This window comes from Amblyraja radiata, chromosome 10, assembly GCF_010909765.2.
Source record: "Amblyraja radiata isolate CabotCenter1 chromosome 10, sAmbRad1.1.pri, whole genome shotgun sequence".
NCBI lineage: Eukaryota > Metazoa > Chordata > Chondrichthyes > Rajiformes > Rajidae > Amblyraja > Amblyraja radiata.
Window position 1 is genome coordinate 32,891,910 of NC_045965.1, and position 13,025 is coordinate 32,904,934.

The window sequence follows — 13,025 nt, forward strand, 5'->3', positions numbered from 1 at the left end:
CAGTTTTAAACGGCAGGTCTGTAGAACTGTATCATTGTATATACTCAGAATACCACCTTTGCTTCCTGTCCCCTTCTCTTTCTCCCCGTCTCCCCCTCAGCAACTTTCCATTGAAAGGGGACTGCTATAGCAGTCAATCTGGAAAATATCCCGCAAACAAGTCGGTAGTTTTGAAGAGACATTTTGGTGTTGGTGTTTCTGTTAGAGTATTTTGTGTGACTTTCATGCAATAATATATATTTATTACAGTAAAAGAATTAGGACCTTCTACAGTGATAATGATGGACCCCTGTTTTCACTTACTGTAGGTGGAAGATACCGAGGCTTGCCGGCTTTTTCAACAAATTATTTCGGCTGTTGATTATTGTCACAGACACATGGTAGTTCATCGTGATTTGAAGCCAGAGAATGTTCTCCTTGATGCTCAAATGAATGCCAAGATAGCTGACTTTGGTATGTGACTCATGGTGTATGTGAAGAATGTGTCAGGCAGCAGCTAAGTGTTCCAGAGTTGGGGAAATGACATGTTTGCAGCATAGAGTGTCAAGAATACAACACAGAACTCTAATTTGTTTCACACAAGTGTTAAAACATTGGATAACTTTAAAAAATATATATAATTGAGACTTAATTTGGAGTTCAATCAAATGTACAATTGTGTTCCATTGCTAATGCTCTATGGGATGAAGTGCAGTAAGTCATAGTCAAATAGTATGGAACGGGTCCTTCAGCTGACCAATGTGCCGCATCTACACTAGTCCCCGATGCCCATATCTCTGTAAACCTTTCCTATCTATTGGACTGTGCAAATGTATTTGGTCATATTATGTAACTTTTTCCAATTAAAATTAATTAAATTGAAGATTTTTTTCTTTTGGAAGTAGAAAACAGAAAAGATCAAAAATGGAAAATGGGATGAACTGTGGTGAAAAATGTTGTATGCATTTTCAATTTTCTGCTGTAATATCTTATGAAATTACAGTTCCCACACAAGTTTCAAGGAGTATGCGATAAAAAACCTAACTCGTGAAGCTGTCTAATGCATCCTCTTTGCATTATAGGACTATCTAATATGATGGCAGATGGGGAATTTTTGCGTACTAGTTGTGGCTCACCAAATTATGCAGCTCCTGAAGTTATATCAGGCCGGTAAGATCTATCATGTCCATATTCTAATATTATTTTCTCTGTTTCAGTAGCCAATAGTGATCTGATTGTCTTTTATAACATTCCCATTGATGTTGTCTTCGAGTACATTCACGCCTGCAATATAAATGTCAATTATAATGTCCCCAAGATGCATTGGCTAGTTTTTCACCCAGTCACTCATTCTATCCATATACCATTACAAATGTGCAGGGTAAATATTTTTATGCAGAGAATGGTAGGTGTTTGGAACACGCTGCCAGAGCTGGTGGTGAAGGCAGATATGAGAGTGGCATTTCAGAGTCATTTAGATAGGCAAGTGGATGTGCAAGGAATGGAGGTATATGGATAACGTGCAAGCAGTAGCGATTAGTTTAGTTTGGCATGAAGTTTAGCACAGGCATAATGGGCCAAAGAGGCCTGTTAATGTTCTAACAGCTAAGATTAACGAAGCAGACGATAAAATGGCACCAGTACGAGACCTTGAATAGAAAAGGAACAATTGCTTTTAATCAGAAAGTTAGGCAAGTTAGTGACAGACTTTTTATTAAGTTCTTGTGACATAGAATTAGGCCATTTAACCCACTAAAACGACTAGGAAGGAGGTTCTGCTGAGGAATTATGGGAAACTTGGTGCAAAATTATACAGCAGAACTGTGATGTAAATGTAATATAAATGCCAGCGCCCCTTGAGGCCAAAAGCAGAAGCTGGCAAATGTGCCTGTGCCTCGTAACTGAGGTCAGGTGATCTTCTAGAAGTTTCAGTTGGTTGTTCAGATTAAATCTTTCTTGCAAGATGGTGGACTAGTGTGCTAGTCACAACAGGGCCTTACAGCAGACATTATAAGAACCACAAGGGTGACGGTCTCCCTAATATTACCCAAGCCACTTTCATATTGGCAAAGAGTAAATAGGATTAGTTAGGTAAATGTGTGATTCAAAGAGTGCTAATTGAAATGGATTCTAATTCATGGGTCTCTGTCGTCAGTATGAGGGAAAGACCTATTCAGCTGGGACGGGCTGCAACTGTTGGAACTAGTGTCCTGGAAAATTGCGAAGCAAATGGTCATCGATTGGCCTTTAAACTACATAGGGTAGGATGTTTAATAAATCAATAGGGAATGGTGGCATGGATCATGACGGGAAATTGACAAACGGTATGACAGGCTGAGGCAGAAAATGTAAACAAAATTATGCAGCACAGAGTAAATCCAGAGTTCGTAAAAATGTTTTTAAAAAACCCCCCAAAAATCTTAAAGATCTTTATTCAAATGCATGTAGCATTTGCAATAAGATGGATGAGTTAGCGGCATAAATAATACTGTAATAATGCAAACCACTTCAGTATTCAAACTACAACTACTATCCTGTGTGAAGTAGTGCAAATGTAAAATGATTTGAGAAGACAAATTTTCCAGCAGTATTTTTGATGTGTCCATTTCCATTTTTCTCCAGTTTCATTTATCTATTTCGCACAGAAGTTGTCATTTGTCATTTTGGTAAATTGTTGGAAGGAAATGGCAGACTAGAGCTTGTATCTGATTATAACGGATGAAACATGATCTAAGTATTGTCTACAGTTATAATTATTTTTTTCTTGAAATAAGGAACCAAATCTTATGCGCTCAAATATTAGTTACACACCAAGCTCATTAATATTTCAATATCAAGTTTTCAAAATTAAATACCCTATTGAAATTTTTATGTCATGGTAAATCAAGAAAAATTGCAGATGCTGGAAATCTGAAATAAAAACAAAATGCTGGAAATACACAAAAGGTTAAGTCGTTTCTGTGGAAAGATAAATAGTATTTGTTTTAGGTCCAGCAGTTGACTTTTTGTACATGTTCTTATTGGGTTAGCAGTAACCATCCATACTTTGAATTTTGTCTTGTCCAAAAGAGGAGTCAACGGAACTTTTATCTTTATTTTGTGGATGGCACTGTGAAAGTATTCTTGCCTTTCATTCTCTGTCAGTTCCCTTACCCAGAACCACATCATAATCAATTGTCAGATTTTATTAAAGGCCATTTTTATACATTTTGTTTCACCATGAAGAAATTACAGCTGTGTTTATACATAGTCCCCCATTTCAGGACACCATAATGTTTGGGACACATGGCTTCACAGGCATTTTAATTACTCAGGTGTGTTTAATTGCCTCCGTAATGCATGTGTAAGAGAGCTCTCAGAACATGGTATTTCCTCCAGTCTTTCCATCACCTTTGGAAACTTTTATTACTGTTTATCAACATGAGGACCAAAGTTGTGCCAATGAAAGTCAAAGAACCACTATGAGATTGAGAAACAAGAATAAAACAGTTGGAGACATCAGCCAAACCTTAGGCTTACTAAAATCAACTGTTTGGAACATTATTAATAAGAAAGAGAGCACTGGAGAGCTTACTAATGAAAAGGGACTGGCAGGCCAAGGAAGACCTCCGCAGCTGATGACAGAAGAATTCTCTATAATAAAGAAAAATCCCCAAACATCTGTCCGACAGATCAGAAACACTCTTCAGGAGTCGGGTGTTGATTTGTCAATGACCACTGTCCGCAGAAGACTTAATGAACAGAAATACAGAGGCTACACTGCAAGATGCAAACCACTAGTTAGCTGCTAAAATAGGATGGCCAGGTTACAGTTTACCAAGAAGTACTTAAAAAAGCAACCACAGTTCTGGAAAAAGGTCTTGTGGACAAATGAGATGAAGATTAACATATCAGAGTGATGGCAAGAGCAAAGTATGGAGGAGAGAAGGAACTTCCCGAGATCCAAAGCATACTACGGTGGTGGGGGTGTTATGGCCTGGACATGTATGGTTGCTGAAGGTACTGGCTCACTTATCTTCATTGATGATACAACTGCTGATGGTAGTAGCATTGTGAATTCTGAAGTGTATAGACACATCCTATCTGCTCAAGTTCAAACAAATGCCTCAAAACTCATTGGCCGGCGGTTTATTCTACAGCAAGAGAATGATCCCAAACATACAAGCAAAAAATTGGTCAATTCTTGAGTGGCCAATTACCCGATCTGAACCCAATTGAGCATGCCTTTTATATGCTGAACAGAAAACGGAAGGGGACTAGCCCCTAAAACAAGCATAAGCTAAAGATGGCTGCAATACAGGCCTGGCAGAGCATCACCAGAGAAAGCACCCAGCAACTGGTGATGTCCATGAATCACAGACATCAAACAGCCATTGCATGTAAAGGATGTGCAACAAAATACTAAACATGACTACTTTCATTTACATGACAGTGCTGTGTCCCAAACATTATGGTGCCCTGAAATGGGGGGCTATGCATAAACACTGCTGTAATTTCTGCATGGTGAAACCAAAATGTATAAAAATGGCCTTTATTAAAATCTGACAATGTGCACTTAACTACATGTGATTTTTTTCTAGTACAAATCTCAAATTGTGGAGTCAGGGCAAATAAATAATGTCTTTGTCCCAAACATTATGGAGGGCACTGTACATGCTGACAATTTTGTCAAGCACCAGTGGTGGAAAACTGAGTTCTTAGCTTAAACCTGAGGTTTTATTCTTCAATTATCTACCTTGACACTTTCCGACATGTTTTTTTTCCATTGGAATTGGCTCATGCAATAATTGAGCTGAGCAGAGACAAAAACTATTTATTGCAGATGGACACAAATTGCTGGCGTAACTCAGCAGGTCAGGCAGCATCTCTGGAGAAAGGGAGTAGGTGACATTTAGTTCCTTCTTATACTATTTACTGCAATTGTTACCATCTCTGTGATGTTTTCACAGGAAATGTAGAGAGATACATTTTCAAAGCAGGACTTATCAGAACAAAACAAAACTGGTGTGCTATTGTTTTGTAACTGTCGGATCAACTTTGCAAATTATTTCATGTAATAGTACCTTTATTAATTATCAAAAGTATCATTTCTTTTGAATAATATTTTCCAAGGTCTGCTTGTATAGAAATATGATGGACACATTATGGTCAATCAGCCTTTGTCTTATTTATGAGAACTCAGTTTTATACTCTCGTGGGATATGTAATGGAAGGAAAATGCAAATTTTTATGAAACTATCAATTAATATTGTGTTCAACACATCGCACAACAACTTATTTCAATAATAGTATCAATCAACAACAATAGGTTTTTTTTTGACAGCCAACATTTTTTTGACAGCCAACTATTCCCATTCATTTCTAGGGAATCTCCTTGTGTTCAATATAAAAATTAAGGTAAATTTCATGAACTTCTGTAGTTGTGCAGTTCATGCTTCCCATTTCATTTTTGTAAATACTAATCTGTTATTTACTTGACATCTCTTTTTCAGCATTTTCCAGAACCTGGCTAATTCAATGCAATACTATAAGCACATCAACTGGACTGAACTCGTTGTACCCTATTGTTCTTTCCCTGTTTTTCACATTCTTTTGTTCACTGATCAATATTTAGTGACAATATTCAAATACATCTTACCAAATTAAGTAATGTTATACTGCTGCTTATTATATGTACCTTCTTGTCTCCCAGTTTGCTCATGTATAATGGTATTGTATAATTAAAATGTATAAATTTTATCTTTTTTTATCAGGTTGTATGCAGGCCCAGAAGTTGACATTTGGAGTTGTGGTGTAATTCTTTATGCTCTTCTGTGTGGCACACTACCTTTTGATGATGAGCATGTACCAACACTATTTAAGAAGATCCGTGGTGGAGTATTTTACACACCTGACTATCTCAATCGCTCGGTAGCTAATCTTCTCATGCGTATGCTGCAAGTTGACCCTCTGAAGCGGGCAACCATTAAGGACATCAGGTATGATGTATCACATCTGTTCATTTACAGTATTTCTGCTCTGTCTTCAATTTTTCAGAGAGGTAATCCAAAATTTTATTTATTAGGGCTAACATTTCCTATACCAAAGTGTGGTAGATAAACCTGTTCCGAAACCTTCATCCGTGTTTCGCAACCATGGGTGTCCAAATAGTCTCCAGGGCAAAATAAAAATACTTGGTAATGAAAAGTTCTTCGAAATATCCTCTGGTTTGGTCTGCCGTTATCTTCATATTTCATTTTTTAGATGAATACGTAAATGAACAACACTCAGCTAAGGATTGATAATGGAGGAAATACTGAAGCAAGTTTCTAGTTGATGATTGAGGGCTGAATGAATTTTAATATTTTCACTAAATTTGAAAGAAGGTGGGAGGGCAGGTAGTTCAAGTTCAAGTTCAAGTGAGTTTATTGTCATGTGTCCCTGTATAGGACAATGATATTCTTACTTTGCTTAAGCACACAGAAAATAGTAGGCATTTACTACAAAACAGATAAATGTGTCCATATACCATGATATAAATATATACACACATGAATAAATAAACTGGTAGTGCAAATAACAGAAAGTGGTTGCTAATAATCAGAGTTTTGTCCGAGCCAGGTTTAATAACCTGATGGCTGAGGGGAAGTAGCTATTCCTGAACCTGGTTGTTGCAGTCTTCAGGCTCCTGTACCTTCTACCTGAAGGTAGCAGGGAGATCAGTGTGTGTCCAGGATGGTGTGGGTCTTTGATGATACTGCCAGCCTTTTTGAGGCAGCGACTACGATAAATCCCCTCGATGGAAGGAAGGTCAGAGCCGATGATGGACTGGGCAGTGTTTACTACTTTTTGTAATCTTTTCCTCTCCAGGGCGCCAGAGTAATGGAGAGGCAAGATGGGGAAATAACTGGACTGGGGAATTGGGATGAGGGAATAAAGCAGGATGAGGGACAAAAGCAGGGAATGGGGGTAAATATAAGGGAGGAATTGGCATTTTCAATGAGAATATTGGGAAGGATGAGAGGGCTGCAAGAGGGATTGAGGGGCAGGAGAGGATGTACTGTAAAGGTATGCAAATGAGAGGAGTTTTTTTTAACATAACTAATGAACCTATAAGCCTAAATTGTTGTCAAATAAATCTTTGTAATCTGTTGTTAGCCATTATTGGTCTAAAGTACATTAACTAAGTTTACTATTGCTCAATTGAACTGTGTGCATTAAATAAGAAACTATGGTAGAATTCTATTTGGAAATGGTTAGTTTTAGTCTGTAGTTGAGTAGAAGGCTATTGGAAACAGCCAGGATAACGGAGCGGAGGCCATCAGGCCAGCTATCAATTTATTAAATGATGGAGCAGGCTTGAGGGATTATATAGACAATTCCTGCACCTGTTGTTTCATTTTGGGATTGAATTTAAGTCTAGTTTAATTACGGATAGTAAATACTTGAATCGTCATTTTACCAACAGGGAACATGAGTGGTTTAAACGGGATTTGCCAACTTACCTGTTTCCAGAGGATCCTGCTTATGACTCCAATGACATAGAAGAAGATGCTGTGAAGGAAGTATGTGAGAAGTTTGAATGTACTGAGTCCGAAGTTATGAACAGTTTATATAGTGGTGATCCACAGGATCAGCTTGCTGTGGCATACCATCTCATTATTGACAATCGGAGAATAATGAATCAAGCTGGTGAGTTTTACCTTGCATCAAGTCCCCCAACAGGTTCATTCGTGGATGATAACGGACTGCATATCCCACCTGGTGTCAAAGCACATCCTGAACGGATGCCTCCTCTGATGGCAGATAGCCCTAAGGCACGTTGTCCGCTAGATGCACTCAACACTACCAAACCCAAGCCAATGGCACTGAAAAAAGCAAAATGGCACTTGGGAATTCGCAGCCAAAGTAAACCATATGATATTATGGCAGAGGTCTACAGAGCCATGCGACAGCTGAAATATGAATGGAAGGTAAGAAACAACGGAAGGAGCGCATTTAGGAAAACAGCCCTTATTTTGTTCAAGCTTTTTTAAAATCATGTTCCATGATCTCTATGAGTTAAATATGTTGCCTGTTTTTAAATGTCAACTAGCAGCAGTTGCCTGAGAAATTAATCATCTTTTATAATTTCACTTCTCCCCTATCTTTAGTTTTAAAGATAGTTTTACACTATCATGTACTCTTTCAGTGGTAGATTGGATGGGGTGGGGGGTGAGTTGCATCATGCTGTCCAGGCTAACGTTTCGCCACTCCCACCACTGCAGGGCCATAGGGCCATGGAGTTTATTGGCACATCTCATTTTCAACCATGCTTCTTGACTTGTATATTCCCACTTCCTTCATGACCTTTTAAATGAAGGTCAGCAACCCCATTCATTTTTATTGGGGCTGTGCTAGATGCTCCAGCTTCACCCGGTGTAAAGCTGATGGACCATATACAAAATATTTCTAGTTCCTCAGTTCAGCAATTTATCAAACACTCCTGGATTCAAAGGTGAATCCTGAGACAGAGCATGAGATCAGTTGCATTGTGTAGTCGCAGAAGTCTGAGATACTGTTCTGCACATCCTGCTACTTGGTGGTGGTTCCCTTCAGAAGCTGGGCAAGTTATCAGGAAGTTCAATACTTGTGATTATGGGACTGGAATTGCATTCAGATTGGACCAGATAAGGAAAACTTTTTTCCCCAAAGAAATTAGTATTTTATGGCTGTGGTGATATGTACTGTTGCCAACATTTTGTCCAGAGTGTTTGGAAAGAACTGTGATTGGAATCATCTTGTAATTTAAATGAAAACTAAAATCACAATGTTCACATATATGAACATTTCATGATAATCTTCCTCTGGTCATGATAAGTAAAACTCAAAAAGACTGGGAATTGTTCGGGAATCCTGATAATGGTCCATCTGGCATATTCATTTGTTTAGATGGTGAGCAGGGGGGTCCAGAGTGCAAGCGATGTGTGTAGCCAGGTTTGGCGTGTGAGCCAAATTCCTTTGATGCATCCCCCCATTTATCAGGAAGTATCAGCAAGATACTCTCCATTCTTGCCACTTTCTTTTCTTTTTTGCACCTTGTGAGGGAAGATACTGTAGGGAAGGTACAGGAACGTGCAAGTCTGGATTTCCAGACATATGAGCAACTTCTTCCCAACAGCTATTAGACGAGTGAACCCATCACCTTTAACATCCACTTCCCAGTGCTGCCACGTACTCTTACTCTTAACTCTACTTCATTCCTTTATTGCACTACTTCAGATTGCACTACAATCTTTGCAACTTTCTGCTATTTTGCATTCATTGTTGTACATAGAAACATAGAAACATAGAAATTAGGTGCAGGAGTAGGCCATTCGGCCCTTCGAGCCTGCACCGCCATTCAATATGATCATGGCTGATCATCCAACTCAGTATCCCGTACCTGCCTTCTCTCCATACCCTCTGATCCCCTTAGCCACAAGGGCCACATCTAACTCCCTCTTAAATATAGCCAATGAACTGGCCTCGACTACCCTCTGTGGCAGGGATTTCCAGAGATTCACCACTCTCTGTGTGAAAAAAGTTCTTCTCATCTCGGTTTTAAAGGATTTCCCCCTTATCCTTAAGCTGTGACCCCTTGTCCTGGACTTCCCCAACATCGGGAGCAATCTTCCTGCATCTAGCCTGTCCAACCCCTTAAGAATTTTGTAAGTTTCTATAAGATCCCCTCTCAATCTCCTAAATTCTTGAGAGTATAAACCAAGTCTATCCAGTCTTTCTTCATAAGACAGCCCTGACATCCCAGGAATCAGTCTGGTGAACCTTCTCTGCACTCCCTCTATGGCAATAATGTCCTTCCTCAGATTTGGAGACCAAAACTGTACGCAATACTCCAGGTGTGGTCTCACCAAGACCCTGTACAACTGCAGTAGAACCTCCCTGCTCCTATACTCAAATCCTTTTGCTATGAAAGCTAACATACCATTCGCTTTCTTCACTGCCTGCTGCACCTGCATGCCCACTTTCAATGACTGGTGTACCATGACACCCAGGTCTCGCTGCATCTCCCCTTTTCCTAGTCGGCCACCATTTATATAATAGTCTGCTTTCCTGTTTTTGCCACCAAAATGGATAACCTCACATTTATCCACATTATACTGCATCTGCCAAACATTTGCCCACTCACCCAGCCTATCCAAGTCACCTTGCAGTCTCCTAGCATCCTCCTCACAACTAACACTGCCCCTCAGCTTAGTGTCATCCGCAAACTTGGAGATATTGCCTTCAATTCCCTCATCCAGATCATTAATATATATTGTAAATAGCTGGGGTCCCAGCACTGAGCCTTGCGGTACCCCACTAGTCACTGCCTGCCATTGTGAAAAGGACCCGTTTACTCCTACTCTTTGCTTCCTGTTTGCCAGCCAGTTCTCTATCCACATCAATACTGAACCCCCAATGCCGTGTGCTTTAAGTTTGTAAACTAATCTCTTATGTGGGACCTTGTCGAAAGCCTTCTGGAAGTCCAGATACACCACATCCACTGGTTCTCCCCTATCCACGCTACTAGTTACATCCTCGAAAAATTCTATAAGATTCGTCAGACATGATTTACCTTTTGTAAATCCATGCTGACTTTGTCCAATGATTTCACCACTTTCCAAATGTGCTGCTATCCCATCTTTAATAACTGACTCTAGCAGTTTCCCCACTACCGATGTTAGACTAACTGGTCTGTAATTCCCCATTTTCTCTCTCCCTCCCTTCTTAAAAAGTGGGGTTACGTTTGCTACCCGCCAATCCTCAGGAACTACTCCAGAATCTAAAGTACTTATTGTTTTATCTCTCATTATTGTCTACTGTTTTACTCTATGAGCTTCATGTGAACTTGGAACTTCATTGCTCCCTGGTGTACATGACAATAAAGTAATCTGAATCTGGTGCAAATAATCTGCTAGTTCAGCAGAGGCTAAATCTCGAGAGTACCAGATTATTGTTTTACTGTACCATGATAACCATCAATTAAAATACCATCAGTCTGAAGAAGGGTTTCGGCCCGAAACGTTGCCTATTTCCTTCACTCCATAGATGCTGCTGCACCCGCTGAGTTTCTCCAGCACTTTTGTGTACCTCCTGATAGGATGGGTTTGTTTTAAAGCTTTGGATTTTGTAAACTGATTAATTCTGTAAGAAAAATAATAAGCAGCAAAGTAACAGTAAGAATATAATTAAAACAAAATGTCCTGCATTCTATAAACATATAATATTTAATCTTTATTATATTACATTATTTTGGATGGCGATTTGATGTTAAATATTCTTAATAGAAACCTATTTGGTATTGGGAGAATAAATTAATTTTTAATGATCTAAAAATGGATTATTTTGGTGTTGGTGCAAATGTCAATCTCTTAGCTAACCTCCACAAGGATGGCAGTCCCCCCCTTGTGAAAAATATAGTTTTTAATGTGGTCAGACCATTATTTTGGGTCGTGGATGACAGTTGCAGAGGGAGAAAAAGTGTTAAGCAAACGAGGTGTGTGGATAAGCTAAAGGGAATTTGTGGAGTCCATTGGACAAATGCAACAATATTGTTTACATTGCTTTGTTTTCCATCATAAATGTGCAGATAGAAATTTGTAAGACAGGCCCCCCCCCTGATTTTCCAGCACGCTTGTTTCCAGAACCTTTCTGGGTTATCCGTTTTACCGGACCAACAGAGGCCACGGCGTTGGTGGGGGTGGGGGGGCTGAGATACTGGCCCGTCAGGTCCGCCGGGGAAGTTCGCTGTGGGAATGGATCTGTCAGCTCCAACCGGGCCGGAGTTCCAGAGCCCCGACCACAGGCAGCAAATTCGACCCGCCGATCAACAGCGGAAGTCGGCTGTGGGAACGGATATGTCGGCTCCAGAGCCATGGCCGCAGTGTGGAAAGTCGACCCGCCAATCAGCGTGATCGGATGCCTCACCTGGCCTAGGCACTTAATTTAGGGGGGACTTCCATGGGCGGGGCGGGGGGGACGACCACCAGTTGCCGGAAAGTTGATGGTGGACCTGTACAACAATATTTACATAATGTGGTAACAGGAGATTTTTCACATATCATATTTTCCATCCATATGATGTGAAATCATTTTAAATAACTATAATTTTGAATGGTGTTTGTCCAATTAGCAAAGATAATGAGCTCAGATTATGCATCTCTATAGTTCTGCCTTGGATTTGCAACAGTTATAGGTCTACAGCTGGTAATTCTTCCAACCATTCTTTGTTTAAAACGATAATTCACTATTTTCTTTGAAATGTTCATTTAAAATGCAGTGTTTGGGGTTAGATTATAAGCAGTTTATGACTTGCACTCATACCTGCCTTCAAGTTGCTGATTTTGACTGTTCAGGATGTACTAACTTCTTTACTTATTCCACTGTATGAATCTGATAACTTTAGAAAGTAGTACTGTAATATATTATTTTCCGAAGGTGGTGAATCCCTATCATCTGCGAGTGCGTAGAAGGAATGCAGTAACTAGGAACAATGTGAAGATGAGTTTGCAGCTATATCAAGTTGATAATCGCAGCTATTTACTAGATTTCATGAGCATTGATGGCAAGTATGACACCTGTTATTTATGTCTAATTGAGCATTGCCTTTAACTAAAATGAGAATAGTTTCATGGGTTTCCCATTGGCTCGATTTCTATTCACTTCTGGTCTAAAAAATCATTATACCTGCCTCAAGCACTTCCTTTTGCAACTTGTTTCGTACACATACCACACTCTGTGAGAAAGTTGCACCTCAAGTTCCTATTAAATCTTTTCTTTCTCACCTTAAACCTATGTTGTTTAATTCTTGATTTATTTAATTCTTTAATTCAGTCTCTCGATTCTTGGCAACATCTTTGTAAATCTTCTCTGCGCTCTTTTTAGCTTAATGGAATCTTTCCTATAGCAGAGAGACCTAAACCCAACAGAATACTGAAGTACGGTCTCACAAACGCCTTATACAACTGCAGTATAACATCCCAACTTTTGTACACACAATGGTCAAGCCTAGTGTACGAAAAGTGTTTTTCTCTATCCTGTCCACC

General features: G+C 39.5%; 1 protein-coding gene and 1 long non-coding RNA gene across 5 annotated transcripts in view; both read left to right on the forward strand.

Moving 5' to 3' along the window:
- Positions 1–13,025, forward strand: part of prkaa2 (protein kinase AMP-activated catalytic subunit alpha 2) — a 28,440-nt gene that overhangs the window by 13,608 nt on the left and 1,807 nt on the right. For all 4 annotated transcript variants that reach the window (XM_033028510.1, XM_033028513.1, XM_033028511.1 and 1 more), the window contains 5 exons: positions 309–453; positions 1,062–1,149; positions 5,733–5,957; positions 7,427–7,931; positions 12,418–12,544. In XM_033028510.1, the coding sequence (XP_032884401.1) occupies positions 309–453; positions 1,062–1,149; positions 5,733–5,957; positions 7,427–7,931; positions 12,418–12,544 (1,090 nt within the window). The remainder of the gene's footprint in view (positions 1–308; positions 454–1,061; positions 1,150–5,732; positions 5,958–7,426; positions 7,932–12,417; positions 12,545–13,025) is intronic.
- On the forward strand, positions 6,236–7,274 carry LOC116977768. Its single transcript, XR_004413298.1, has 3 exons — positions 6,236–6,359; positions 6,765–6,768; positions 6,837–7,274. It is a non-coding gene; the product is annotated as an uncharacterized LOC116977768 (long non-coding RNA).